The sequence below is a fragment of the Drosophila melanogaster genome, chromosome 3R (assembly GCF_000001215.4).
Source record: "Drosophila melanogaster chromosome 3R".
NCBI lineage: Eukaryota > Metazoa > Arthropoda > Insecta > Diptera > Drosophilidae > Drosophila > Drosophila melanogaster.
Window position 1 is genome coordinate 5,588,736 of NT_033777.3, and position 24,488 is coordinate 5,613,223.

General features: G+C 44.5%; 7 protein-coding genes, 1 long non-coding RNA gene and 9 other non-coding genes across 31 annotated transcripts; 4 read left to right on the forward strand and 13 right to left on the reverse strand.

Annotated features, from left to right (window-relative positions):
• The first annotated feature begins 137 nt into the window (after positions 1–137).
• Positions 138–968, forward strand: PolZ2 (DNA polymerase zeta subunit 2). The gene has a single exon (NM_141298.2). It carries the CDS (start codon positions 208–210, stop codon positions 802–804), a length of 597 nt encoding a protein of 198 aa, NP_649555.1. The 5' UTR covers positions 138–207; the 3' UTR covers positions 805–968.
• noi (noisette) lies at positions 866–2,724 on the reverse strand. Its single transcript, NM_057766.5, has one exon. It carries the CDS (start codon positions 2,595–2,597, stop codon positions 1,086–1,088), a length of 1,512 nt encoding a protein of 503 aa, NP_477114.1. The 5' UTR covers positions 2,598–2,724; the 3' UTR covers positions 866–1,085.
• Positions 2,725–3,027: 303 nt separating this feature from the next.
• Positions 3,028–6,621, forward strand: Vha26 (Vacuolar H[+]-ATPase 26kD subunit). Of its 3 annotated transcripts, NM_079513.3 has the most exons (5): positions 3,028–3,095; positions 3,194–3,303; positions 3,833–4,045; positions 4,124–4,450; positions 4,512–5,964. In NM_079513.3, exons 2-5 carry the CDS (start codon positions 3,271–3,273, stop codon positions 4,617–4,619), a joined length of 681 nt encoding a protein of 226 aa, NP_524237.1. In that variant the 5' UTR covers positions 3,028–3,095; positions 3,194–3,270; the 3' UTR covers positions 4,620–5,964. The 3 variants fall into 3 exon arrangements, with proteins under 3 accessions (NP_524237.1, NP_001287182.1, NP_730957.1); NM_001300253.1 differs by having other exon boundaries at positions 3,028–3,303; positions 4,512–6,621; NM_169073.2 differs by having other exon boundaries at positions 3,028–3,303.
• Positions 6,622–6,628: 7 nt separating this feature from the next.
• Positions 6,629–12,401, reverse strand: kra (krasavietz). Of its 7 annotated transcripts, none has more exons than NM_169075.2 (9): positions 11,753–11,836; positions 11,303–11,573; positions 10,381–10,629; positions 10,209–10,309; positions 9,469–9,607; positions 9,037–9,202; positions 8,537–8,780; positions 8,126–8,468; positions 7,138–7,387 (listed from the first exon to the last, which is right to left on the reverse strand). In NM_169075.2, the coding sequence occupies exons 3-9, from the start codon at positions 10,616–10,618 to the stop codon at positions 7,350–7,352; spliced, it is 1,269 nt and encodes a 422-aa protein (NP_730959.1). In that variant the 5' UTR covers positions 10,619–10,629; positions 11,303–11,573; positions 11,753–11,836; the 3' UTR covers positions 7,138–7,349. The 7 variants fall into 7 exon arrangements, with proteins under 7 accessions (NP_730958.1, NP_730959.1, NP_730960.1 ...); NM_169076.2 differs by having other exon boundaries at positions 11,303–11,432; positions 11,553–11,836; NM_169074.2 differs by lacking the exons at positions 11,303–11,573; positions 11,753–11,836 and adding an exon at positions 12,280–12,401 and having other exon boundaries at positions 6,629–7,387.
• On the reverse strand, positions 7,466–7,605 carry snoRNA:Psi28S-3385b. The gene has a single exon (NR_003880.1). It is a non-coding gene; the product is annotated as a snoRNA:Psi28S-3385b (small nucleolar RNA).
• Positions 7,625–7,774, reverse strand: snoRNA:Psi28S-3385a. The gene has a single exon (NR_003881.1). It is a non-coding gene; the product is annotated as a snoRNA:Psi28S-3385a (small nucleolar RNA).
• On the reverse strand, positions 7,791–7,923 carry snoRNA:Psi28S-3091b. The gene has a single exon (NR_003882.1). It is a non-coding gene; the product is annotated as a snoRNA:Psi28S-3091b (small nucleolar RNA).
• Positions 7,962–8,096, reverse strand: snoRNA:Psi28S-3091a. Its single transcript, NR_003883.1, has one exon. It is a non-coding gene; the product is annotated as a snoRNA:Psi28S-3091a (small nucleolar RNA).
• On the reverse strand, positions 8,861–9,004 carry snoRNA:Psi28S-3571. Its single transcript, NR_003884.1, has one exon. It is a non-coding gene; the product is annotated as a snoRNA:Psi28S-3571 (small nucleolar RNA).
• snoRNA:Psi28S-3186 lies at positions 9,280–9,422 on the reverse strand. The gene has a single exon (NR_002491.2). It is a non-coding gene; the product is annotated as a snoRNA:Psi28S-3186 (small nucleolar RNA).
• snoRNA:Psi28S-2442b lies at positions 9,688–9,831 on the reverse strand. The gene has a single exon (NR_003885.1). It is a non-coding gene; the product is annotated as a snoRNA:Psi28S-2442b (small nucleolar RNA).
• snoRNA:Psi28S-2442a lies at positions 9,903–10,042 on the reverse strand. The gene has a single exon (NR_003886.1). It is a non-coding gene; the product is annotated as a snoRNA:Psi28S-2442a (small nucleolar RNA).
• Positions 12,402–12,697: 296 nt separating the features above from the next.
• On the forward strand, positions 12,698–14,450 carry SecS (Sec synthetase). 3 transcript variants are annotated; one of them, NM_141299.3, is made up of 4 exons: positions 12,698–12,934; positions 12,998–13,127; positions 13,179–14,195; positions 14,255–14,450. In NM_141299.3, exons 1-4 carry the CDS (start codon positions 12,821–12,823, stop codon positions 14,428–14,430), a joined length of 1,437 nt encoding a protein of 478 aa, NP_649556.3. In that variant the 5' UTR covers positions 12,698–12,820; the 3' UTR covers positions 14,431–14,450. The 3 variants fall into 3 exon arrangements, with proteins under 3 accessions (NP_649556.3, NP_001262290.1, NP_996155.2); NM_001275361.1 differs by having other exon boundaries at positions 13,225–14,195; NM_206433.2 differs by having other exon boundaries at positions 13,004–13,127.
• A 50-nt stretch (positions 14,451–14,500) lies between these two features.
• On the reverse strand, positions 14,501–17,808 carry asl (asterless). The gene is made up of 3 exons (NM_141300.2): positions 17,595–17,808; positions 15,706–17,538; positions 14,501–15,640 (listed from the first exon to the last, which is right to left on the reverse strand). Exons 1-3 carry the CDS (start codon positions 17,709–17,711, stop codon positions 14,606–14,608), a joined length of 2,985 nt encoding a protein of 994 aa, NP_649557.2. The 5' UTR covers positions 17,712–17,808; the 3' UTR covers positions 14,501–14,605.
• Positions 17,809–18,539: 731 nt separating this feature from the next.
• Positions 18,540–24,377, reverse strand: Rga (Regena). 3 transcript variants are annotated; one of them, NM_169080.3, is made up of 8 exons: positions 23,335–24,377; positions 21,753–21,888; positions 21,480–21,694; positions 20,897–21,146; positions 19,715–20,284; positions 19,218–19,422; positions 18,949–19,113; positions 18,540–18,857 (listed from the first exon to the last, which is right to left on the reverse strand). In NM_169080.3, exons 2-8 carry the CDS (start codon positions 21,883–21,885, stop codon positions 18,638–18,640), a joined length of 1,758 nt encoding a protein of 585 aa, NP_730966.1. In that variant the 5' UTR covers positions 21,886–21,888; positions 23,335–24,377; the 3' UTR covers positions 18,540–18,637. The 3 variants fall into 3 exon arrangements, with proteins under 3 accessions (NP_730966.1, NP_524239.2, NP_001287183.1); NM_079515.3 differs by having other exon boundaries at positions 18,608–18,857; positions 20,915–21,146; NM_001300254.1 differs by having other exon boundaries at positions 18,608–18,857; positions 20,915–21,146; positions 23,335–24,075.
• Positions 19,064–21,075, forward strand: asRNA:ASTR (Antisense transcript of Rga). 3 transcript variants are annotated; one of them, NR_163198.1, is made up of 4 exons: positions 19,064–19,122; positions 19,224–19,446; positions 19,518–20,157; positions 20,602–21,075. The 3 variants fall into 3 exon arrangements; NR_048327.1 differs by lacking the exon at positions 20,602–21,075 and having other exon boundaries at positions 19,064–19,151; positions 19,523–20,585; NR_125073.1 differs by lacking the exon at positions 20,602–21,075 and having other exon boundaries at positions 19,518–20,585.
• sisRNA:1 (stable intronic sequence RNA 1) lies at positions 20,510–20,876 on the reverse strand. The gene has a single exon (NR_163206.1). It is a non-coding gene; the product is annotated as a stable intronic sequence RNA 1 (long non-coding RNA).
• Positions 24,378–24,488: the final 111 nt, after the last annotated feature.

Sequence of the window (24,488 nt, forward strand, 5' to 3'; positions counted from 1 at the left end):
AATTTTATATATCAACGGTTTAATTTACGAATATGGCTTTCGAGAAATAGAAAAGCAATTTAAAAAAGATAATCTGTGTAATCTAGTAACCTATGATGTCGCGCCATATCGATTCATTGTTTTTTTTAGTGAACCACCCCTAATGAACGGAGCTTAAATCTAAAAAATAAACAATCATCTGTGAACTTAGTTGCGCTTGCTTGCGAAATGCAGGCGGAGATTAAGGCCGACATCATCGTGGAGGCGATGGAGGTGCTAGTGAATCACATTCTATACGTGCGCGGTATATACCCCTCGCACATTTTTAAAATGAAGCGGATGTACAACTCGCCCATCTATGTGTCCATATTTCCACCGCTTAATAACTACCTGGCCGGCGTCCTAAAATCCGCACAAGAACTTCTTCGCCGCCGGGAGCTGCAGTGCCTGGAGCTAATAGTGTATCAGAAGGAGAATGAGAAGTTGGAGAGCTATAAAATGCAACTAGAAACCCAGAGGAGTGGCCTACCGGCAGAGGATCATTTGATGGAGTTCGAGCAGAACATGCGCTCTGTCATCTACAAAATCTCTCAGCGCTTAAACCAGGCGCCTAAACTGCCCGCCGGAAGTTGTCAGTTTAAGGTGCATCTGCACACTACCCAGGAGGCATTCATCCGCTTCAGCCATGACTCCCAGTACCAGGAGTTTCCCTGGCTTCAGACCCAAAAAACTGAATCCCAAGCGACAGGGCGAACCGTTTACCTCCTTCCTTTGGCTAGGGTAGATGATTTGGGACTGAAAATGGATGTCCTCATCGTTAATTAATGTTATATTCCTAAAACTGTTATCCATTTTATCGAAAACTACACGACGTTGGGTTTATTTTAAACTACAATTGATTCTAATCATGAATCGTTGGCTGATCCATGGTCTTTCTTTAATGAATAAAAGGACGCCCAATGGTTTTATGGCTTAACATTAGATTCCTTAAATAAAACCAATTTTAGTGTCATTCCGTTTTGAATTATAAAGACTGTTGAGGTTTTAGAGGAAGCGTCATATAGAATTGACCGGTACTCAAGCGACCATAATCGTAGGCTTGTCCTCTAAAGTAGACCCTGGCGTTTTAGATCCTCGAACGTCTTTCGGTTGACAACGTTTCCCAGCGAGTCCTCGAACTCTTCCTCCTGATCGGCTACCCAGCGCTCGCTCTGCTTTTGCGACTTGAGTTTTTCCCACAACGTGATTGCGTCCTCGATCTGGGTGACATTGGCGAAATGGGCGGTGTTCGGAATGCCGAGGCATCGCATGCCGTGCGCATGCCGCCACTCGGCGAAGTGTCGTTGAAAAGCCTTAGGACCCTTGTAGGTGAAGTTTCCACATATCTCGCAATTATAGCTAATATTCAGGCCATGCAGTTTATACAACCAGTAGGGGATAGGTTTACCGTCCCATCCGAGCGGCAAGTTCTTGGGATTGTACGGAACGTCGTCCGCGTCGGGATCATCTTCGTTGTCCGACTCGCTGGCCTCCACATCGCTATCGTCCCGCTCGCCACCAGTCCGAGCCTGTTTTCTCTGCACATTCTCCTTGGTAGCCGCTCTCTGCTCAGACAACAGATCCGCGTATTTGTAGAGCAGAGCCTCTAGCTGGGCAATCTCCTTGTGGCGTTCGTGCTCCCGTGACTGGGCACTAGCAGTCTTTGCGCTGGGCTTCTTGGCCATCAGTGCGGGATCCAAGGTGCTTTTACCTTTTGTAGAGAATAAACGCTGTGCTCGCTCCTCCAGGGTGCCGCCGCACTTAAGACCCAGAGCCACCAAAGCCGACTTTAGACGATCCAGTCCTAGCGAGGCCAGCTCCTCCCAGCTGGAGAAGGCGGATAGATCAAGGTGGGCGCCGGTGTTGGCCAACGCCGACTCAGTTTCCTTAATCGAAAAACCCGGAAATGTGCCCATCAGCCACTGGCGCTGGAAGTCAAGTTCCACCTTTAGCAGTTCGCCCTCCAGGTCGAGCAAGGGCTGGATTCGGAGGATGAAGTGGTGCAGGTAGTCGTTGAGGGTCTCTATGTATATGCGGTACTCGCGGTTCTTGCGCTCTCTCGGAATATCGAAGACGTGGTCAAAGGACATAAGGTAAGTGATATAGTCCAGTTTCTCCACCGACCGCAAGTTGAGGTACAGCTCGTAGCACTCGTTGAGGTCCAGATAGCGACCGCCGCCCTCCTCGTCAGTGAACTCCACTAGGGCACTCATGTCGTCCGGATTGTTGTACACCCGAATCATCTCGTCGAACTCGACGGACAGCGGCACGCTGACCTCCGCCGGATGGGACTTGTAGAACTGCTTGATTTGCTTGAGGCGGGCGTAGAACTCATTGAACTCGTTGGGCCCCGAAAGAGCGGCAATCTCCGCCTTTCGTTCATTGTCCTTGTCCTCGTAGAGATCGCGTAGCTGGGACGTAGAGTTGTGATGCAGTTCCATGAGGTATTTAAGCCGGTGCTCCGAATGGATGCGCTCCTTTTCGCCCGGCTTTTTGGTCGCATGCTCGTCCACCATCAGTTTGACCAGGCGCTCGCGCTCCTCGTGTAGGCGCCGCTGTTGCTCCAGGAGCGTCTCCATGGCTCTTGAATGCGAGGATTTAATGCGGGGAAATATCAAATGGAGGCCTTTCACTTAGCGAAATCCCGAAGAAAACACAACTTTTCGTCAGCGTGTGTACATTAAAAAATACACTTACAATAAAGCAGGGATGGCTTATATTGTCACATCATATTATTGTCAGGTTATTATACTCCGATCACACTGGCAATTAATGTGGATTTCGGGAATGCAGATGTATCAAATTAACGCTCGATTATTCGAGTAATATAGTAATGATATTTAAAGAGCCAAATTGATTTTTCATTATCATATATAGATTATATCGCATGATTTTTCTACCTAGTCGATTAAAGTGAAGCCTCTGTTACAAATGCGATAACAATTACATCGTCTATCGGTGGTCTGACAGCGACAACAAATACACATTTTTACCCTCGCAATCGCAGGGTCACACTTTCGTGAAATCATATGATCGATTTGCAGTGAAAATTTTCAGACGTTGGGCAGAAGGCAAAAGTAACTTATCGTTTTCCACTTTCCTCGTGTTGGGCCGCCGTTTCCAACTCAGTTCGGCTGTGAATGTATTAGCTTAATTAAATTTCAATTATTTCCAGGCACGGTTGTTGTACGTGGGCTTCTTTAAAACACTTGAATTTCCTTTCGGTTTGTGCAGTGAAAAAAATCAGTCAAAATGGCACTGAGCGATGCTGATGTACAAAAGCAGGTAATTGAAAACTTGGATTGGGAACGGGCAGGCGATCAAGGTCGTAGGGAAACAAGCAAAACGAGAGGCTTCGTTTGCCTTTTTGCCTTTGCAATTTGCCTTTGCAATAAAGATGGCGAAGTCATGGGATCTCCCAGGTCATGTGAACTTTTCACCGCCAGTAGTCCAATTAGACTGACATCCTTCCAAATCGGCCCGGTCATTTGGGAGTTGCCGGAGTTTTGACATATTTGTTGGCTAATGAAGACACATCAATTTATTTGTCCAGATAGTTTGCGTAAAAAGTGAGTAAAAATTCGTGCTGGTCATGTGACACGGCCCCCGCATTGGAGCAATGTGTTGGAGCGAGACGACTAGCCCTGCACCCCACACTCGTACTCTCTGTCACACGACCAGCGGACCCCTTACGTTATCAAAACTTTAACGAAAATAAATAGAGGCTAGGGTCTTGGACGTCTCCCTTTTCCATTTATCATGTCCAGTTATCATGTGACACACAGGCAACTACTAAACAGGACGACTGTTTCAGATCAAGCACATGATGGCGTTCATTGAGCAGGAGGCCAATGAGAAAGCCGAGGAGATCGATGCCAAGGCCGAGGAGGAGTTCAACATTGAGAAGGGACGCCTGGTCCAGCAGCAGCGTCTCAAGATCATGGAATACTACGAGAAGAAGGAGAAGCAAGTTGAGCTGCAGAAGAAGATTCAGTCCTCCAACATGCTCAACCAGGCTCGTCTGAAGGTGCGTGTCGTCCAGTTGGTGGCCCTAACATATACCGGAAAACACCTTATTTTTAATCATTCGTAATGTACCCTGTAGGTGCTGAAAGTGCGCGAGGACCATGTGAGCAGCGTGCTGGATGATGCCCGCAAGCGTCTCGGCGAGGTCACCAAGAATCAGTCCGAGTACGAGACTGTGCTGACCAAGCTCATCGTCCAGGGCCTGTTCCAGATCATGGAGCCCAAGGTGATCCTGCGCTGCCGCGAGGTGGACGTCCCCCTGGTACGTAACGTCCTGCCTGCCGCTGTGGAGCAATACAAGGCCCAGATCAATCAGAACGTCGAGCTGTTCATCGACGAGAAAGACTTCCTCTCTGCTGATACCTGCGGTGGTGTTGAGCTGCTGGCCCTCAACGGACGCATCAAGGTGAGTACTGTCCTTTCGGTGGAGAGAGAGCAATCCCAACTGATCTAACAAACCACTTCAGGTGCCCAATACGCTGGAGTCCAGATTAGACCTCATTTCGCAGCAGCTGGTGCCCGAGATTCGTAACGCACTTTTCGGCCGCAACGTCAATCGCAAATTCACCGACTAAATTCTATAAGTGCAAAACAAAACATAACTAACCAGAAAGAGAACCAGCATCAACACCTATTCAGCAGGAACAGTTCAAGTTATTACAACAGAAGCTCCACCCACTAAATATTGAACCCAAGTAAACTTATCCTTTGGCAGTCAGGAGGCAACAGCTAGGATTATATTTGATTGCAAAATACTTTTGCCGTTGTCTTTGTAAAGTGAAATTGAAACACTCAAGAACATTTCGGTCCTTGTGTACGCAACAGTTTTAATAGTAACCACACTAAACGCGCATATATATTCTCCGATATATATGTCTGTATGCCAATACTTATTATATAGTTTAGAGGACACGATCCTAGGAGCATACGAAAGCATAATACGAGTTTGTTAAAGTTTGTTCGTTTTTTTTTTACATATGCACATATTTCTGAGCAGTAGGTCTAGATATGTGCTTATATTGTATACATACACTTTAAAATTTTGCATACATTCCTGTCCAAGAATTTTTATTTCAGTTTTCCCCTCGTTTATTGTACATTATTTTCTGTAGTCTTTGTTAACTTTTTATATGTCTATGTCGTTTATGTTCGTAATTATCAAGTGCAGCGTTCAGGAGGAACAACGGCAGTGGATCGCCCCTTTTACAGAGCCGCTGGCAGGTTGCGCATGCGACCACACAGCATTGTTGCTCAGCGAAGCACCGAAATGGACCTAAACCCCCGATTTCGCTTCTTCGAGGGCAACGGACGCTTGTGCAACTGCCACTGGCTCAACGAAAGCCCCGAAAATCATCAATGTCTGTTGTTGTTGAGATACCGAGAGTAGAGAATACACACTGCTTAGCACGCGACACTTAATACCCATTCATTACACATGCACCAACGACGATGAAGTTTTGCCAAGTAGCTAAGTTTGTTGACCTGACCATCAAGTGCAGCTTTCACACCCTCATATAACTACTTAAAGAAAATATAGAAAAATGGAAATTAGTTTTGCAATTTAGGGGACTGCCGAACTGCCACCGTTTCCACCTGACGCTGCGCCATCATATCAGGCTCTAAAAATCAACACACCATGTTCAAACACACGACTAGCATACAGGAGCAGGAGCTACAGTAAATTTGAACCTTGTATTCGCATGTTCGCCAATGTTCATAGTGTATTCTTCAAGCTCATTTTCTAACCAAGTTACCAAGTTCAATATGATGAATAACTACAAGATTAGCAAACAAATACAAGTAGCATATGCGTTATTATATAACATCGAGTACTATATACATTACATGAAATACAAAATGCAAGAAAAATTACTTTTAAACAAAATTTATGTTGAATAAAAAACAGTATTTCCAAAAACTAAACTTAACTGTATAACAACTTCCTTTTGCAATGTTCTAATGATCCTAAAAACAAGACATGGGGTAAACTATTTTAAGAAATTCAATCTAGGACTTCAAATAAGTCTTAATTAAGTACACCCATATTCTTGATCAGCAGAGTCAACTTGCTCATGTTTGTATGAAAACCTAGAACATAAAAAAGCCAGAAGGTCTGGACTAAACTCGCAGATTCCTGTAACTTGGAAGCACCACGAGTTTGCTTTAGAAGATGCCTTTCCGTTGAACTAAAACTAGACGAGTAAAGCGTATCTCAAACATTGTATCTTCCGAACCAAAATAGTGCTGCATACTTTTCGGGATATGTCTTATTCAATGTAAGTAATACAAAAAGAAAAAAGGTAACTTCTTAAAACTTGTAATATTTGTCACAAATGAATGACGACTAGATTTGGCCATGTCTGTAACAATAAACGTACAAAATATTCGAAGTTGCAGAAATGGGGATCCAGCATTCGGATTTGGTTTTTTGTCAAACTTTTAAATATAGAATCGGACCACATCTTTTTAAGACCTTAAAAAACTGATTTGAAGTTAGACCCCTCATAATGCCAACTAAATTTGTTAAACAAAAATATGCCCCTATATGCCAATCAAATTTAAATACAATGCTTTCTCAGCGTTTCAGTTAAATACTTTGGGTTGTTTAATGGTTTTATACGTATACATGTGCTAAGTCCATGTATCTTATATTTCGTAAATCCATAGATTTTGTTCGACGAAACTTTGCTAAATGATATTGATCTTTCAAATATAACTTGTTAATTTCCTTTCATCGCCGTGGCAAATCCTTCGAGAGTGAGTACTACTTGTTAAACGCATATATGAGGAAAATTTATTGATGAATAATGCGAACATGCAAACGGAACACATCCCCGAATTCACACAAAGCATCTCTGTGGTATCTCTTTTGGTTTTTTATTTGTTGCATCAACTCCGCGGAACTCCAGCTACCTCACTGCAGGTCGTAGTAGTCGACGTTATTGGCGGTCAGATGTTCTCTATTAATTTGGAGCGTGCTGCTGTTTCCACTTCAAACTTTTATTAACATATATAGTATGGGTTTGCCGGTATATTGCAAACGGGAACTAAGTGTAGATTCGTGAATGATATCAGACTGGACTGCAAACGTTTAGTTTCTAGCATGTTTTTTTTACTCTCTCCTTTATTTGTTGGAATTTTTGAGTTTTATATAGGTGGAGTTTTCAAAATGACATTAATTCATAGGGGTGAGTTTTATATATAGTTCGACTGGCTGTTGCAGGTGCTGGTTTCGAATTTTTGGATGGGGATGCTAAAGGGCGGCTCCGTTTGTGTTCATCCTCATTTAGCCATCAACCAAGTTCTTACTCGCCATTCTTTTGTTCGTCCTCAGATTCGGATTCTGAAAGAGAATAGAATACAAAATGTTAGTATGGGGGCTTCAATTGGTACAAACTGAAAAGATGTGCAGCTCCGGTTATGCTGTCCAAATGATTATTGGCCAAATTTAACTATGGAAAGTTATCTGGACACCCAACCATTCAAATGCTTTGGCACAACTCCCCGCTTGGCTCAATCGAATGAAGCAACCATTCGGAGCTTTTATGAGGGGATTGTGCATGCGGACTAGGACAAATGCAGCTGTCCAAACGATTATTGGCCAAATTAACCACGGCATTGGGTTATATGGGCACCCAATCATTCTTTCGCTTTTGCATACTGTACATGAACCCTTTAAAACTGGTTCCTAATAATGGGAACACTTTAAAAGCTTGGTAAGAAGCATGCTCGGTGAAGTCAGCTATTTGTGTCCAAGTTTTCATTGGCCTTTGATGCTCGGATTTTGTGAGGCAACAAGGCAAGCAAAAACTCAAATGCTCTTGCAATTTTGTACAATGAAAATGTCATCCAGGACAAGACCATTCTCAAAAAGTGCACTGTGTAAAGTTTCGAAGGAAGCAAAATTTGAATATTTATATTGTCCAGGTTTTCATTGGCCTACGTTGTTCAGTGAATGGAAATCAACGAGGCAAGCAAAAAACCCAAATTTCTCTTGCAATTACGTACCAGAATCAAGCTATTTAAGACAAGACCATTCTCAAAAATTGCACGCTGATAACATTTATCAAAACATACTAACCTTCTTCGGCTGACTGAAGCCATTCGACAAACTTTCGCATTTGTTCAAGGAAATGCATTTTGCCCTTGTTTGAGTGGCCCTCCTTGTACCAGCGCAAGATGATCTCCTCGGACAGGACCTCGGTCTTGTAGAACAACAAAATGATTTTCTGGAAGGCCTTCATGAAGTTCATGTTCTCGTAGCAGAATTCCTGCACCTTCAAGATTAGGGCCAATTCCGAACGGTCGGTCGAGGCGAAAGCCTGCAACAGTGGGCAGTAGTTCTTCAGATGACGAACAGCCTGATCGGTAACCAGCTCCTCCTTCTTGTTCCATTCGCCCAATGACATGATGGTGGACCAAATCTGGTAAAGATCATACATGAGATTTAGTAAGGAAATCATCCAGTTGGATTATTTACGCATCGACTTACAATAACAATTATTTCATGATCGGGAATGTTGGTGCGCTGCGAGAAGTCCTTAATGTCTGAGGTTATCTCATTATATGGCTTCTCATCGTTGATATCATCGATGAGCGCCTGCTGCAACTCACGCTTCGCCTCCTGGCTAGCCTGAGCCTTATGTAGCTTGACGATCTCGTTAAGTTCTTTGTCAAGAAAAACTTGTTTAAAATATTCCTCAGTACGTTTGTTCGGTGGGAAAAAGTCCATAAGTCTGGAAAAACGTGAAAAAGTGGAACCATTATTAATAATTTAAGTTAACGCATTCAATAATCAACCTTAAATGACGTATTGAGGTGTACGAAATTAAATCAGCACCCAAATGAAGCGAAAGGTCATTTGCGAATTGGGTAAAACTCCGTCGAACTTTCTTACTCTAGGAATATCAATTAAAGATGCACAACTGGATCATTGAGTCATCTTCCTGAGAACATTCCGGGGCTAAAAACAAATCACAACTAAAAACTTACTTGCTTTCCAGTCCACCCTTCTTAAGCGCCTGAATCAGATATGCAATGCCCTTCTCTTGCTTGAACGTCTGGAACAGCTCTAGTAGAAACTCCAATGCAATGCCATCCTTGATTAGGTGCTCGTTGTTTAGTACCAGTAAAACATTTGGCGGTACAGAACCGTTGACTGTTGATCAAAAATAGGGTTAAATATAGGGTTAGTCAAATGTTTTCGCAAAACAAGTTTAGACGGCCGGCTAGCAATCCTGTCCTTGGGCTCGTGGCCCTTAGATGTGGTTAGTTCATCCAAGAGTCAGTATACCAAGTGAAGGATTACTTTAGCCCCTCAGCTGCAAGTTGAACAAGTGTTTATCGAAACAACTAATTGAAAGACCGAATGGGCAGACGCAAGCAATGCACAGGAGGAACAGGAACATAAATGTTAAGACTTACCTAACCAGAGCGCTGTCATACGCGCAAGCTTGATGCGTTCACTAGGAGTAAAGCCCTTTACGAATAATAGAACCTTTCCCATCTCCTCTTCGAACATTTTCTCAAGGTACTTGTACCGTCTGATGAGCTTGACAAATACCTGGAAAAGGTAAAGTGTGATTGCCCCTGTTAGCGGATGGTGAAATTTTACTGTGTTCTCACGCAGGAGGCTTTTGTATTTGTTGTTGCAACATTAGAAATCTTTAGATTGCTGGCGGTAGTAATTTTACAAAATAAAGACAAGTAAAATGTGGCTTTTTATTTTGCATATTTTGACACCGATTGAGTTGTTGAGATGCATAACCGGTTCTAATAATATGCACTTTGATTCAATAGCGTGACCTTCGCAGTGGTTGCATGCATATAGTATATATATATAGTGTTGAATAAAGAGTAGTTGTTGACACATAAGAAATCTTCAGAACGTTAGTGTTTAGGACAAACCAAAGACAAGTAAATGTGTTGATTGTTATTGCATATTCTTGACACCGATTACATTTTTGAAACTTTATAGTCAGCTCTAATGATATGCAGCCACTTCACGAATTTCATACTTTTAAGTGGATCCGAAGAAAATCATTTAGTAGTAAATAAACGTTTTAGCTTGGAAAACAACAAGAGCTCAACTTGTGTTGCAATCAAACCAATTTTCGTTTACTCATAATCATAATTTAAGTATGACCTGCTAAAAGATTACAAACCTGCTCATGGTTGCGCATGCTCTCCATGCTCTCGGGCGCATCGAAGATGCAGTAGCTTGTGCGCGGCTTTTCGCCATCCTGAGATATAGAACCACCAGGCACTGCAATTGAAACGAGGATGGAAAAGGGTCAGTGAAGAGACTAAACACATTACTTGCAGCGGAAAACTTACCTAGTAGACCTCCTGCAATCAATATGTCAAAGAGAACTTCACCGTAGCGACGATAGTCGAGCTTGTTGCCCGCGCTGTCTAGATATTTAGAGATTTGTTCCAGGTCGCCTTCAGTTTTTTCGAGACCAGCAATGACCGCATCACGGAATCCCGTTGGGTCATATTTTTCTCTTTCATCTCTTTTTCTGGTCTTGATGCGTTGACCCGATAGCACTGGTCTTTCAGTTTTTTGACTCATACAATAAATTGCTGCAAAGGTAAATGTGGATCAGAGATGGAAGCGGTTTTGGTTTGCCCCTGTAAGTTTTTATTTCTGACCAGACTAAATTATCATGGCCACTAGATTCATTTTTAGATTTATCTTAATTTTAGTGTAAGATGACTAAGGTGGTCTCCAAGCGGTGGAAAACCGTTCCCTGTATATGTATTCTCGTTGCGCTCATAATCAAACTACAACATTTTCACCTATGACCGGCGTTTAAGTGGAAACTCTAGTGAAAACTGAGCCTAAGAAAGCCTTAACCTAAAAATGCCAGCGTACATGTGCTTTAAACACACACATTCAAGAGCGGAGAACGGGCACACTTCACATCTCTTTTTAATTATCTCTCTTTTTCACACACACATACCCACTGTGCATTTTACAGTTTGATAATGTCGACAAAAGAAATAAAAAGAATTGAGAGGTGAGGCGACCAAGAAATCGACATAGAAACGCAGAATAAAGTGAAATTTTGACGTGGTTACTTGTGTTAGGTAGCGCGCTGGGGAAATGAGGTCATTGTGCATGTAGTGCACATAAAAACGCGCCGATGACTGTGTGCTAGTTGGCCGGGAAAATTGTCATAGCAGCGAAAACGCAAAAATTAAATTATCTAGGCTATCAAGTACACATTGGTACATATAAGGAACGGCAACTTACGCTTTCACCCAAGGATATTAAGTCTGGCCCTGTGTTTGCCGCTTCCGCGTGTCCTTGCAATCAATTGAAATCAGTCGTGTGCGAGTGTAGTGTGTATGTGTGTGTGTGTGTGCCTGTTGCTTTTTCACAACTAACGAACGTGCGAGAATATGTAATTTAATTTAACCTCACGAAGCGCTGGCTGGTTAATGCTTCTCACTCGAGTCGACGAAAAACAAAGAGACAGATGGCAGATCCCTTCTTTTCTTACCTCTCTTTTCTTATGAGCGAGCTTTTGCACGGTAAAATTGACACGCACGCACACACACAACAACAAAGAAAAGGGGAGAGCAAATAGAAAATATAATTTTTTGTAACGGAATTTACTTTTATGCCTTCAAAATAAACGTTAACAATTTTGCTCAGACTACGTCCGGAATTCTATTTTTAACAGCTATCACAATCGGTTACTAGGTATATGTGTTGTTTGCCTCGAATCCAGCGCCCCTCTGCTCGCACCACTTTGTTAAACGAAATTCGGAGAGCGAATGAGACGACACACGAGCGCACGAACGAAGCGGACGAGCCGAGAACGAAGACATGTGGTTCGGCGCCATTTTGAAGCGATACACTGACATGGCGAAAGCGGAATGATGGGCACAGGGAAAACGAAAATTAGGGGGAAACGGTGAGAAAAAATGTGGGATGGGGGTTCAAAGTGTGTATATTGCTGTCGCGCTTATTAAATAATGAGCAAGGTACAGTCGAACAAAGGCCGACGGCCACCAAATGATTTTTTGCATGAATATATGACTGCCCGATGACTAATCTGGCCTTAGGTACGCACGCAGTTCGTACATAACCCCTTTTCCAACGAAAGCGCAGACAAAGGATTGGTCAAGGCCAGAGAAATGACCAGGACCGCGATTTTACTCGCCCTATTTGTCTTTCTGTGTACTTAGGTCTACTCTAGCGCTATTTTTCACTCCTATACTTACGATTAAAACAAAAAAATCTGTTTTGCTGCGAATAAAAGTAACTTTTTGCGTAGCTGTTGGGCTGCTTCTTCTGGATGACTTGCGGTATGACCGTGGCCTGCTTCGTACGCAATGGTACAGAGCTCACTAAGGTGTCCAAAAGGTGGCAACATTTTGGTGAAGCTGTTGGCTGGCCCCACTAACCGGACCTGAAAATGGTGCAGCGCTGCCGGACATTTAACGGAATCAAAGATTCCACAAAAGTCATGTTTGCATTAACAAAATTCATATTTAACCTTAACAAATTCAACAAATTAAGTTAAGTCCATTTTAGTAGCGTTGCGAGGAGTTTATTTTCGAAAATACGCCTTTGTATATATTATATATTTTTCCTCCACTTTAAACAAAATCGAAAGGTGTCCATTTGTCAGCTATTTAAACAATATGGCATCGCCGCCTTACTTGCTCAGTAAGAAAATTTAACTGTTTTTTTTTTGCGCACCTGAAAGCGGCGATAGACATTGTTTACTTTTAGTTTATATTTACATTATCCAAAAGCCAAATGAACTTTGAGCAGGTCAATATACCAGAGAAACTAGTGCCGGACAACTATTTGCAACTGGGACTGGCTGCGCAACGCAGTAAGCAGCGCAGTTTTAAGGAGCTGCTCGAAAAGGTAATCAAACCGAAATTAAACCCAAATTAATTGATAACTCCATGGATAATTCTTCTTTTCAAGCGAAAGCTTCCGAAAAATGGTTGGTCCGATGAACGTATCGAGGAGCTGGTGCACATGCTGGCTTCCTTGGACAGCAATAACTATCCACATAAGGTCGGTTTAGGAGAGCGGGAGGCGCGTATAGCCTGCAGTAAGTAAGGGATCAGGAGGCGATATCCCCCGTAATGAATTTGTCATTCAGAACTCGTGGCTCGCCGTCACTACAACTTCGGTCATGGTATCGGCAGATCTGGAGACTTACTAGAGGCACAACCCAAGGCAGCTGGCTCTACGCTGCTCGCTCGTCTCACAAACGCCCTGATTCTGGACCTTATTCGGGGAATCGGACTGCCCAGCTGTGCTGGCTGCTTTTTGGTGCCAATGTGTACAGGCATGACATTGACTTTGTGCCTGCAGAGTCTTCGCAAGCGGCGACCCGGGGCGCGGTATGTGCTCTGGTCCCGCATCGATCAGAAGTCCTGCTTCAAGGCCATCACAGCAACGGGCTTGGTGCCGGTAGTCATCCCCTGCCTTATTAAAGGAGAGTCCCTGAACACGAACGTAGATTTATTCCGAGAAAAGATAAAGTCATTGGGAGTGGATAGCATCCTCTGCCTGTACACTACCACCAGTTGTTTTGCTCCACGAAACAGCGATGACATTGCCGAAGTATCCAAGTTGTCCAAACAATGGCAGATTCCCCATCTGGTCAATAATGCCTATGGATTGCAGGCAAAGGAAATCGTTAATCAGTTGGAGTGCGCCAATCGAGTCGGACGCATTGATTACTTCGTTCAGAGCAGCGACAAGAATTTGCTGGTGCCAGTGGGTAGTGCCATTGTGGCCAGCTTCAATGAGAGTGTGCTCCACGATGTGGCCAGTACTTATGCTGGGAGAGCTAGTGGTTCCCAGTCACTAGATGTCTTGATGACGCTACTCTCACTTGGGCGCAATGGCTTTCGATTGCTTTTCGATCAGCGGGGCGAGAACTTCAATTACCTGAGAGAGAACCTTAGGAAATTTGCAGAGCCACGCGGAGAGATTGTTATAGACAGCAGGTTTAACTCCATATCCTTGGCCATAACATTGGCCACTTTGGCTGGGGATCAGATGAAGAGCATCACCAAGCTTGGCTCCATGCTACACATGCGTGGAGTTTCCGGAGCAAGAGTGATAGTTCCTGGCCAAAATAAAACTATAGACGGGCATGAGTTTCTAGGCAAGTAATATTCACTATCGTCTTTGTTTTCCGACTAAAATTTAGAATATTTCGCTTAGATTTCGGCTCCCACCGCAGCAACCTGCAAGTTCCGTACCTGACTGTAGCGGCAGGAATTGGAATAACCCGAGAGGAGATTGACAAATTCTTCGACATTTTCAACAAGTGCTGGAACCAGATTTTTCAAACTAAAAATGAAAAAATTATGAGCCTACTAGAAACAACAATCAAATAAAAAACCTATTTTTTAATATTAATGATAAACTTTCACTTTTTTAGCTGATTTTTATAAGCACAATTTTGTTAGGAATGTACAGCGACTTTTATTTGTTTAGACAATTTGGCAGTGCATGCAGTAACGATATCCCACTAAAGAGACCTACATATACATATATATATTTTCCTAAGTCTTAGCTGTGACCATTGCCTTTGGGCTTTCTATTTGAGTTGGTGATTGGGTCGCTGCTGCTATTGCTGGGCACGTTCTCTTTGTCGCGGTGCTTCTCCCGACTCCGCCGCTCCAGGTGCTGGTTCATGGTCGCCTCGATCTTGGCGAGTGATAGCTCGTACTCGTGCTTAATGCGCTCATACTCGCGTTTCATGTGCGCCTCCTTGTCCTCGGCATACAACTTGTAATTGTGGGCGGTACGCTTGGCACTTTGATATCGCTGCTGTGCGGATCGCATCGCCTCTTCGTGGGTGGAACGCAAGCTTTCCAGCTGCTGGCGCCAGTGGTGTTCCACCTGGTCGACTGACTGGCGCTGTTTCTCCCACTGAGCCATCACAGCCTTCATAGATTGCCTTTCGGAGTCGATGCTGGCGTGCTGCTCCTCCACTTCTCGGAGCAGTTCGGCAATTCGCTGGTTCTTCGCTTGCAGCTCCTGGCGGCACTTCTGCAGCATTTCCTTTTGCTTTTCTTCCCTGCCGGCCAGAATTTCATCGATATTCTCGCGTTCTGCCAGGATAGTTTGCTTTAGAAGATCCACCTCCGTTTGCCGCTGTTGCAGCTCTGCACACACCGTTTGGTATTCCCTTTGGAGGCACTGGCTCCTCTCCTCAGATTTTTGCAGCCGGTTAGTAAACCTCTTGAGTTCTGCTGCAAAAAGTTTGGCCATCTCATCACGAACACGTTGTTCGATCAACCTTATCCGATTCTGGGTGAGCTCTTTGGGCGATGGATCAGACGGGGAAACTGAGTTTGATTTCGGACTGGGCGTACACTTATTCTGCTGCTTATGCTCCTCTTGCTGCCTAATGTACGCCTCGAATTGCTTGGCCCTCTCCTTAAGATCGCTAATGAGCTCGTCCTGCTTGTTTGAAAGCTCGATCTTTTCCTGCATCTCGGCTTGCAAATTTTTAGACTGCTCCAGCGCGTGTTCCAATTCTTTCAGTTCCTTGGCCTGCATTGAGTTCACATTCTGGAGTTTCAACAACTGAATTTCCGCCTAAAAACCGTGGTGATATATAAGATTATTTAGTTTACTAGCATGTCTGAAAGGTTATCGCTTACCTTGGTAATTTCTGCTATGCTTTCAATGCACTTGCTGCAGTTTTCGGAACTTTCTTTGGCCACCGCAACTGCTTCTTCGCGCTTTTCCCGCTCGCTCCTTTGGCGCAAGGCCTGCAGATCACGTTCGTGGCTGAGTTTCTCCGTTTCCAGAAGCTTTTTTAGCTCCTCTGATTTCATCTCCGCCAGCTGCAAGTTTCGCTGAACAGTGGCCAAGTTTTGGCGTTGATCCTGCAACTCCTTAAGCGTGTCCGATTCTCTCAGCTTTCTCAATTCATAGCCTAATGACTCTTTGTCTGTGGCGATGTCAGAATAGAGTTTCTTAAGCCGCTCGACCTCGCTCTGGGAATCCCTCAACAGAATCTTGTGGCGTTCCAGCTCCAAGCGCAGGTTGTCTGCAGTTTCTCGAGTTCGCAACTGCCGATTTTCCTGCGAAAGCTGATCGTAATTTCTTTGAAGGCTCTCGTTCTGCTGCTTTAGTTGCTCCAGATCTTCTTCAATCTGCTGCCGTTTTTCCCTTAGTGCATCCCTCTCGGCCACAATGGAATTCAGCTGTGAGTGCACATCTGACTCCTGCTGTGATCTGTGTTTTTGCTCTTCCAACTCCTGCTGCATTGCCTTCACTTTGTTTTCCAACCGCATTTTGCCTTCGTTTAGGGTTTCCAGCTGAACCAGGGATTGGTTCTCCTGGTCGCGCAGCACGCGCAGTTCCTGGTTGCGTTCCTCCAGGAGCTTCTCTAGGCGTCGCACTTCTTCCCGCTTGTTCTTCAGGTTGCCCAGAGCTCGATACAACTCCTGCTTAATGTGACCGACTCTGTCTAGAGGATTCAGCGGTGTGCTACCAACAAGGCGCGATCCACCCATTTGACTTAGCCGACTAGTAGGCGATTCGTCCGCCTGATGCTGTTGAATAACCGAATCTATCAGGTCAAGTTCCGTGGTGGTTTCGTTTAGGCGCTCATGGAGCGAAGCGACTGTTTGCTCCAAATAGGCAATGCGGGCTTTCAAGTCAACGATGCACTGTTGCTGCCGACGATTTTCAGCCTGCAAATCGGGTCTTGCACTTAGTTGGTTGCAGCGCATTTGGGCCTCATCCAAAGCTTGACTGAGCTCGTTAATCTTGGCAGCCTTATCTACGAGCATTGTTTCGTGACCAGACTGCAGAGCATTGTAGCGCGAGTTTATCTGATCCAACTCATTTTGCTTGCGATCAAGCTGATCCTTCATCTGACAGAGTTGCTGCTGCAAAAGATCGGACTGGGCTCGGTGCGCTTCCTCCATTTGCTTTAAACGTAGGTCGGCGTTCCGCTCCTCCCACTTCTGCTTACTGGCCTGCACCATGTCGTATTTGCTTTGGACGTCCGTAAGCAAGGTCTTGGCGGCCTCTAATTGACCAACTAATCGCGTGTTATCTTCTTCCAACTGCTTCTTTTCCGACCGCAGCTTGTCCAGATCGCTGTCCTTATTGGAGCACGTCTCTTTGGTCTCCACCAACAGCTCGTGAGTGTTCTGCTTCTCGCGAATGGCGCGGTCTAGCTCAGCCTGCATGATGGATAGGTGCTTTTGTAAGTCATCCAGTTTTTTGTGCGCAGCGTTGGCCACCTGGTTGACATTCTGCAGCTCATTATTCTTAGACTCCAGCAGGATCTGGAGGCGATGCATCTCGATCTCGTTGGCTCGCTGAGCATCGTCCTGCAGCGGTTTATGGTGCGGATGTGATGGGTAGTTGGGTAGAACTGGCGGCTGTTCCAGTTCCGACTGGTAATTCGTCGTCGAGTCGATTGTGTTCTCTTCATCGAGCAGATCGTCGAAGGCATTCACCATAATCCGTCCAAGCTTGCGTAGAATTGGAATCGGTGACATTGTTTACCAGGAATTCCCAGATCGCTTACCTCTTCCTCGCGTCGTTTCTGATCCTGCAGCGCCTCTTCCTCCTCCTGCCGGTCCAGTGTAGAATTTATGTTAAGGGCATCCGCCCCCTGAAAGAGGCTTATACCTGGCGTGTTCATATTCGGCTAAGGGGACGCCACAAGCATCAAATTCAAATAAATTCCGAGGCGCAGGCGCTATTTTCGTAGGCAACTCTAATTTTCTTCCTCTTGCTTCTGTTGACACTTTGACATTAACATAGTAACGCGTGCTGTTAAGTGCAGTAAGCGCTTCTGTAGCGAAAACATTGCGTTCACACTACATACAGTCTAGAAGGGAATTAGGTTTTTATTCTATACTTGTACATAAACTGTAATTGTTAAATTTAAAAATAAATATTTTCCCAAAAAGTTGCCGATATGTCGAAAAGATTGTGGCCCCGACAATAGACCTGCCAGGCATACACAAGCTTGAAGATGATATTGTATGTATGTATTATCATGCCAACTATGGTTCCGTCGTATCATTGATAGGGGGAGCTGTTGTGCATTGCAGAATGCAGTAGATTTGCTATTGGAATATACATACATATGTATGTCGTGTTAGTCCAGATGACAGGTATGTATTTTCAGACACGGCCAGTAATTTTTTATAGGATCACTTTATAGAAAGAATTTCTTCTACCTTTCAAATACATTTCAACGAATCGAAAAAATATAACTTGCTTTTTAATTTAATGGGAGTCCGCTCATTTCATAATATCGAACAGCTAAAAAATGTTACATTTCAAAGATATTCTAAAAATATGAATACCAACTAGACTCCAGCAGGATAAAAATAAATCGCTTTAAATTGTTAACCGGCAATTTGTACCAGAATTTGCACATACATACATATGCATATATGTATGTATATATATCCTAACACCGTTTTAGAAGAAAAACTCAAATGGATTGTTTTTAATTTTTATAATAAAACTTATTATTCAGTTAGTGTTGAGTGTCCTTGTTGCAATGCAAAAACAACAGCATACTTTCTTTTTCAATTTTTTTCATTTTTATTAATTTTATACAGACTGTCCATTCATAAACGCACTTATATTGGGACATTTATCTAATTTCTCGGGATCTATTTGGAAAACCTTGGACAAACGTTTCCAACTTTGCGCATCAAAGTAGTAGAAGGTGCCGCGCTCTTTTGTACCATTTTTTTCATATTGATCAATGCCAGGAATTCGAGTTATCCATATTTTCTCCTCCACGTGGTATCGCCACTCGCGACTATGCCTGCGATGGGAGCAGAATTTTAGTATATATGTATGTTCTATATATGTTCATACGAAGCTTAGATAATAGCTACGCAAGAGGAAGTACTCACAATTCAGCAGCTGCCATCAATTGCATCATATCGCCGATGTTCGTGTAAAAAAGGAAAAAGAGCAGGTCTTCTTGCAGCTTTTTCAGTACCGGCGCTGTTAGTTTGTCTCTTATCGCAAAGTTAATCAGATATTCGGGTGGCACGTTGAACTCAACGTCTTGTGCTCTGAAAAAAGTAAATGCAAATCCAATGTTACTAATTTGGTACACCTCTTACTCAATAGTACTCAATAAGCAATTAAATTATGTAAGTTTATTATGTAAACTGACCTGCAGGGCTGTGCTACGAAGGGGCCAGCGAAGGTTGTATGCAAGCTCTCCTGCGAGTTCAGGTTCAGGCCTAAACCCGTGAGATCCGTACCCAAGGAGAGCGTCACCAGATTGGGATCCGTTTCTGCAGCCCGAATGAACGTCAGCAGGCCAACCATGCCGAACTGGTTGTTCACCATGGTCGCTGGTATGTTTGTGACCTTCCCTATTTATGCAAAACGAACGAAAGGTAAATTTGTTACATTTTTAAATAAATAAAATATTTCATGGTACTATTATTTCTGGATAAAATGGGTCAAGGATAGTATAGCTGTTGGGCTTTTGTGATGTACACCGAAATCACCGAATTATAATATGAAACAAATAATAATAGAAACCAAGAAATCCATTGATTAAATGGTATCAATCATCCATAGAGTGTTCAATTCAAAGCTCCAAATGATCAAAAGGTCAAAAATAGCTCTCTCACATGTTGTGAGAAGTGTTCCAGCACTCACCATCTGGCGAAGTTTGCACGCCGCTCTTTACAAGTTTATCGTTGCTGGAATTATCGTTCAGATGCTCGCCGCCCGCTCCGCTCCCAGACGAGCCGCTTCCACTCCCCAGGCCGCCGCCTACGCCCATCATGGCATTGCTGTTGGGTACGCTGTTGACGCCGCCAATGCCGCTGTTACTGCCCACCAGTCCTACATGGGACCCGCCGACAACGCCGCTGGCTGCATTGCCGCCGACTCCTCCGCCTCCTGAGCTACCAGCTCCTCCGCCGCCGCCTACTGCCAAGCCCCCTATACCACTGCCAACGGCACCGAGACCATTGCCGCCTACAACGCCGACGTTGGAACCGCTGCTGCCGCTCGCTGATCCGCTGACCACTATCGAATTCATCGGCTTTTCCGTGCCGTCCAAGTGGTTCTCTGTGGACGCACCTCCGGAGCCTCCTGTTCCGGCGACGCTCCCCACCGCGTTCGTTGTGCCGTCCGAGTTTTGGGTGCCCGGTAACGCAGGGAAGTCCTCGTTAGACATCGTGAACTCCGATTGCTCTGACGTCGGTTGCTTCACCATGCCAACTGAAATCAGAAGAGGAGCGAGATGGTCGCCCAGGGCGAATGAGTGAAGCGAAGAAATTAGTACTAAAGCAGTTTAAGCTCATACAATACACACGATTTTAGTTAATTTCTTTTTCCTCAACCAATTAAAATCAATGAGTAGGTCCAAACAGCATTTGTTCAAGGTTTTAAGACATGTTACTGTGAATTTAAAGTTATCCTTCACCTATATATGAACTTATAAAAGGTTAAGTCGCTTGCTTTATGTGAACAGTTTCTTTTTATTCATTGATCATGTTTCAAAGTAAATGAGATTGCATATAATAATATGTTTGGAGTATAATCCGGAAACACAATTTCATTTCAAACTCTAAATTGCAAAAGCTCTTCATGGAATCAGAAGCCCGTATTCGGTTGGACCAACGTAGCCAAAGTAAATGTCCTTGACTGAATCTAGTTTTTGCAGCGTTTGCCATACCCAAACCAACACCCGAGGTTAGTCCCAAATACAGCGTAGCATATCTAAGTGGGCTTAATGAGCTGATCACGAGACACCACGCTTACAACCGATTCTTAATCGTAGTTTTAAAAACAAAAATAAATAAAAAGAAGTGGATTTTGATTTGAACTCACAAGAGGTAAAGAAATTACCATAGGGTTTGCTGCCCGGCGGCTGGAGCGGATTCGATTGGGGCAGTGTCTGGTCGTTCTGGCCGCGCGCATTCGTCAGCGAGGGGAACTCCGTGGGATCGAGCAGGGCAGGCGTGGAGGTGTCGCTACCACCGCCGCCGCCGAACACGTGGAAGTTATTCAAAGGACCGCCACCGCCTCCGCCCGTTCCGTAGCCGCCGCGACCCGTCTGCATGAAGTTGCCCATGTTCGACTGCGGAAAGAGATAATGATTAGCCAAGTCTTAACAATTTATTTTTAGAATTAGGACTGACATCTCCAACTCAATCTTAATAGAGGGTATATTTTTTATGTAATGTGAAAGCATTTGTAACTTCTGAAATTAATGTATATTCCGTTGTATCAAAAATATTTCCTTTATATAAATCTGATCGATCAGCGATACGATTCTCTGATGCAATCCGAAGTATTGAAGTACTAAACCCACAGTCAATGGATATAGATATTGTTATATGTTTTACTTTGAGTATCTTGGACAAGACCGAGTTGGAGGAGTTAGACTTTGTTGTAATGCCGCGCTGCTTACCATGGGGCCACTGCCCAATCCTTGCATGGCTCGCCGCTCCACAAACTGACGCTGGCCGAAGAGGTTGGCGTTGCGGTTGCCGCTCGAGATGGCGGGTCCGCCGACCGACAGCTGGGCATTCCGGTTCGGCGACAGTTGGGGCTGCTGCTGCTGTTGTTGCTGCTGCTGCGGCGCCTGTCCGTAGTTCGCCGTTCCTGGATAGGAGTTGGCGAAGTCTAAGGCAACAAATGTGAATTGGTGCTCCGTCAAAAGCTTTGGGCGACAAGTGCTTACCGGTTTGAAACATGCCCGACGTGGGCGTCACATGGCCAGCCAGGGAGCTACCACCGAATCCGCCTGTTGTCCGGCCAGCTAACGCCGCGTTCGCTATACTTCTCGGGGGTTGTTGAAAATTTAAATTCGCCATAATCTGCAATGGAAGGGGTTGTCGGTTATTAGGCTGTGGCCTTGCTTTGCTTATCTACCCATAAAGAAAAACCCATATCGTATCCGCGTCGACATCGAAGTATCACTTAAGCAGTAATCACTTAAATGTAATAGTATAGGGATTTCCTTTTGGCAAAAACAAACTAATATATATTTATTTTGGAGATTATTACGCGTTATATAACATTACGGTTAATACGAGCAATTGGGAATATGCTGGATGATTCGCAACATAAATTCTCGAAGCCATCTGCGCAGCAATCAGAGAACTGCTGTCAAATGTCTGAATCAGGGAAACTCTTCGCCCATAAACAAGGGTTTACAATAAAAACTGTGTGATTCAGTGGAGGGGGACTATATTGATAACAAATTGGCTCCCCGCAGATAATTGTCGCACACTAAATGCGAGTATATGCGTATTGAGCAAACAAACCAACAACCTTGTGGGTTAGCAGCCTGGAGCCATATATATGAAAAGGTTATCTTAACGGCAAAATGGGATCCCAAAAAAGGGCCACCATCTATAGTATATCTATAAACAAAATAGCCCGCGCCAAGTGAATCCGTTAAATGGCCGACGCATCAGCTGTCGATTGGCGAAGCGAATTCGGACAGCAAACAGAGCAGAAGGAGAAAAGGAGAGCAAATTGAGAGGCAGAGCAAGGAGGTGGAGAACGAGAAGCATGGGCAGAAAGGCTGTGGCAATTATTGCCGTTCCTCTTTGTCGTGGGCACACTCATGCACAGACCGTGTGGATAAGATGGAGACCAAGACAATGGCGATGGTGTGGGTGAGAAAACCAGAATGACTGCCACCAGGGTGCAAGGGAGTGGGTGGAGAGCGGGGCAATGCAAAAGGATATAAGCCTCAACTTGTCCCTCGATCAATTATGCAGGCAGTGGTCAGTGCAGTGCAAAAGGTGTACAGTAAAAACAGTTAACATTGTAAAATACAAAGCTTTATACCTTATCTCCACTACTGGCCAAACCACTACCGAGTTAGTCGAATTTCGTTTACTTCACTACGAAAGCTCCAGTTAGGTTTTGATGCTGCTTGCTAGTACCATAATATGTAAATAACCCTTCCTATGGTAAAGACCGGCTTTATCTTATCGAAACTTCAACGTGCGCTGAACTCGCCTGGAATGCAAGATATACTAGCACAGGATGCCAGTGCATTTAATTTGAAAGGAGCAAATCTTCCTGGAATACGGGAGCTGTCGATTAAATTGATGTTTTACCTGCACGCATGTAACTTTATCAGCTGACCTAACAGACGCTTCCCAACACTGGCGACCGCGCTTACAACAAAATTCAATGGCTAGCGTTAACTCTGGGGACAAGTGTTTAACCAACCATTTAACCTCGGGCGATTCAGCAAGTACAAAATAAGAACGACGGATCCGAAAGGAGGAATGCGCGCAACTTACCTAAATTAACGTTAGACGATACTGTCGCTTCTTGTTCTTCCACTGTTAACGCTCGCTTTCCACTCTGTCCAGCAACAACAACATACACTGATCGAATCGTTCTCACCGCATTTAACATTCCAAAGCGGCCGGCGGGACGAGGACGTAGGAGTCGTTGTCCTGGCGCCGTAACCGTAACTGTGACGGATCACGGATCGGCGAATCAGCAGGAATATGAAAGTCCGCTAACTCCCACTGGGCAGCTGTTGGTTAGCTGTGGGTGTCTCGGTCACTAGCACTCACTCGCTGGAAGCTGAAAGGATGCAACGGAGAAACGGGAGCTGGAACCGTAGCGGGTGTAGGAGCGGGAACGAGGTTAGTTAGTACTTTTCCGCGCCGAGTCGTCCCTAAATAAATGGCATATATACCGCTGTGCGTGTGTGCATATGTATATGTGCCTCGTCTGTATGCAGCGTGGTCTTCGTGCCGAAGAGACAGCGAGCGAGAGAGAGAGAGAGAGGAGAGGAGAGTCGAAGGATGTTGATGCCTGGCGGAGGCTAAAAGTTGTCCGTTTTTTCTGCGCCGCTCTTGCGACCACTGTAGTTTCTATATTCACGCTTATGCAAATGTCGCGCACGTTACACTCGGCCGATTGGATTGGCCAGGGCTCTCGCTTTTTGTTAATGTTTCCGTTTTGTATTTTATTTGTAAGTAAATAATCGCTCGCTATTGCGCTGTTGTCTCTGCTTCTTACTACACTGCTGCACAAGCACTGTGTCTGTGACCCTGTGCGTGTGTTTGTGTGTGTGTCTGTCTTTGTTTTCTCAGTTCATTGAAATTTCACCCGAAGCAGCGAATTGGGCAAATTCCCTGCTAGATTTGCGCGTCTTTTACGCCGCCGACCCGCAAATGCACTCGAACTTAATGGAGCCGGGTCCTTACGATCCACTATCGAGGGGCAGTAAACAATTCTTTAGCGCCCGAAATGGCTTTAAATTGTACACAAAAAATGTTCCGCAAAAAACTTTGTGGCTGTCACGAATACAAACACACAAGAATTAGGGATGTAAAAATCTGCTATCGAGACAGCGTTGGTATCGATAGTAGTTAGTTTGCAACGAGAGGGTTTGGTGCATTGATTACTGTATATTTCAAAGAATATTCGAATTGTTTTC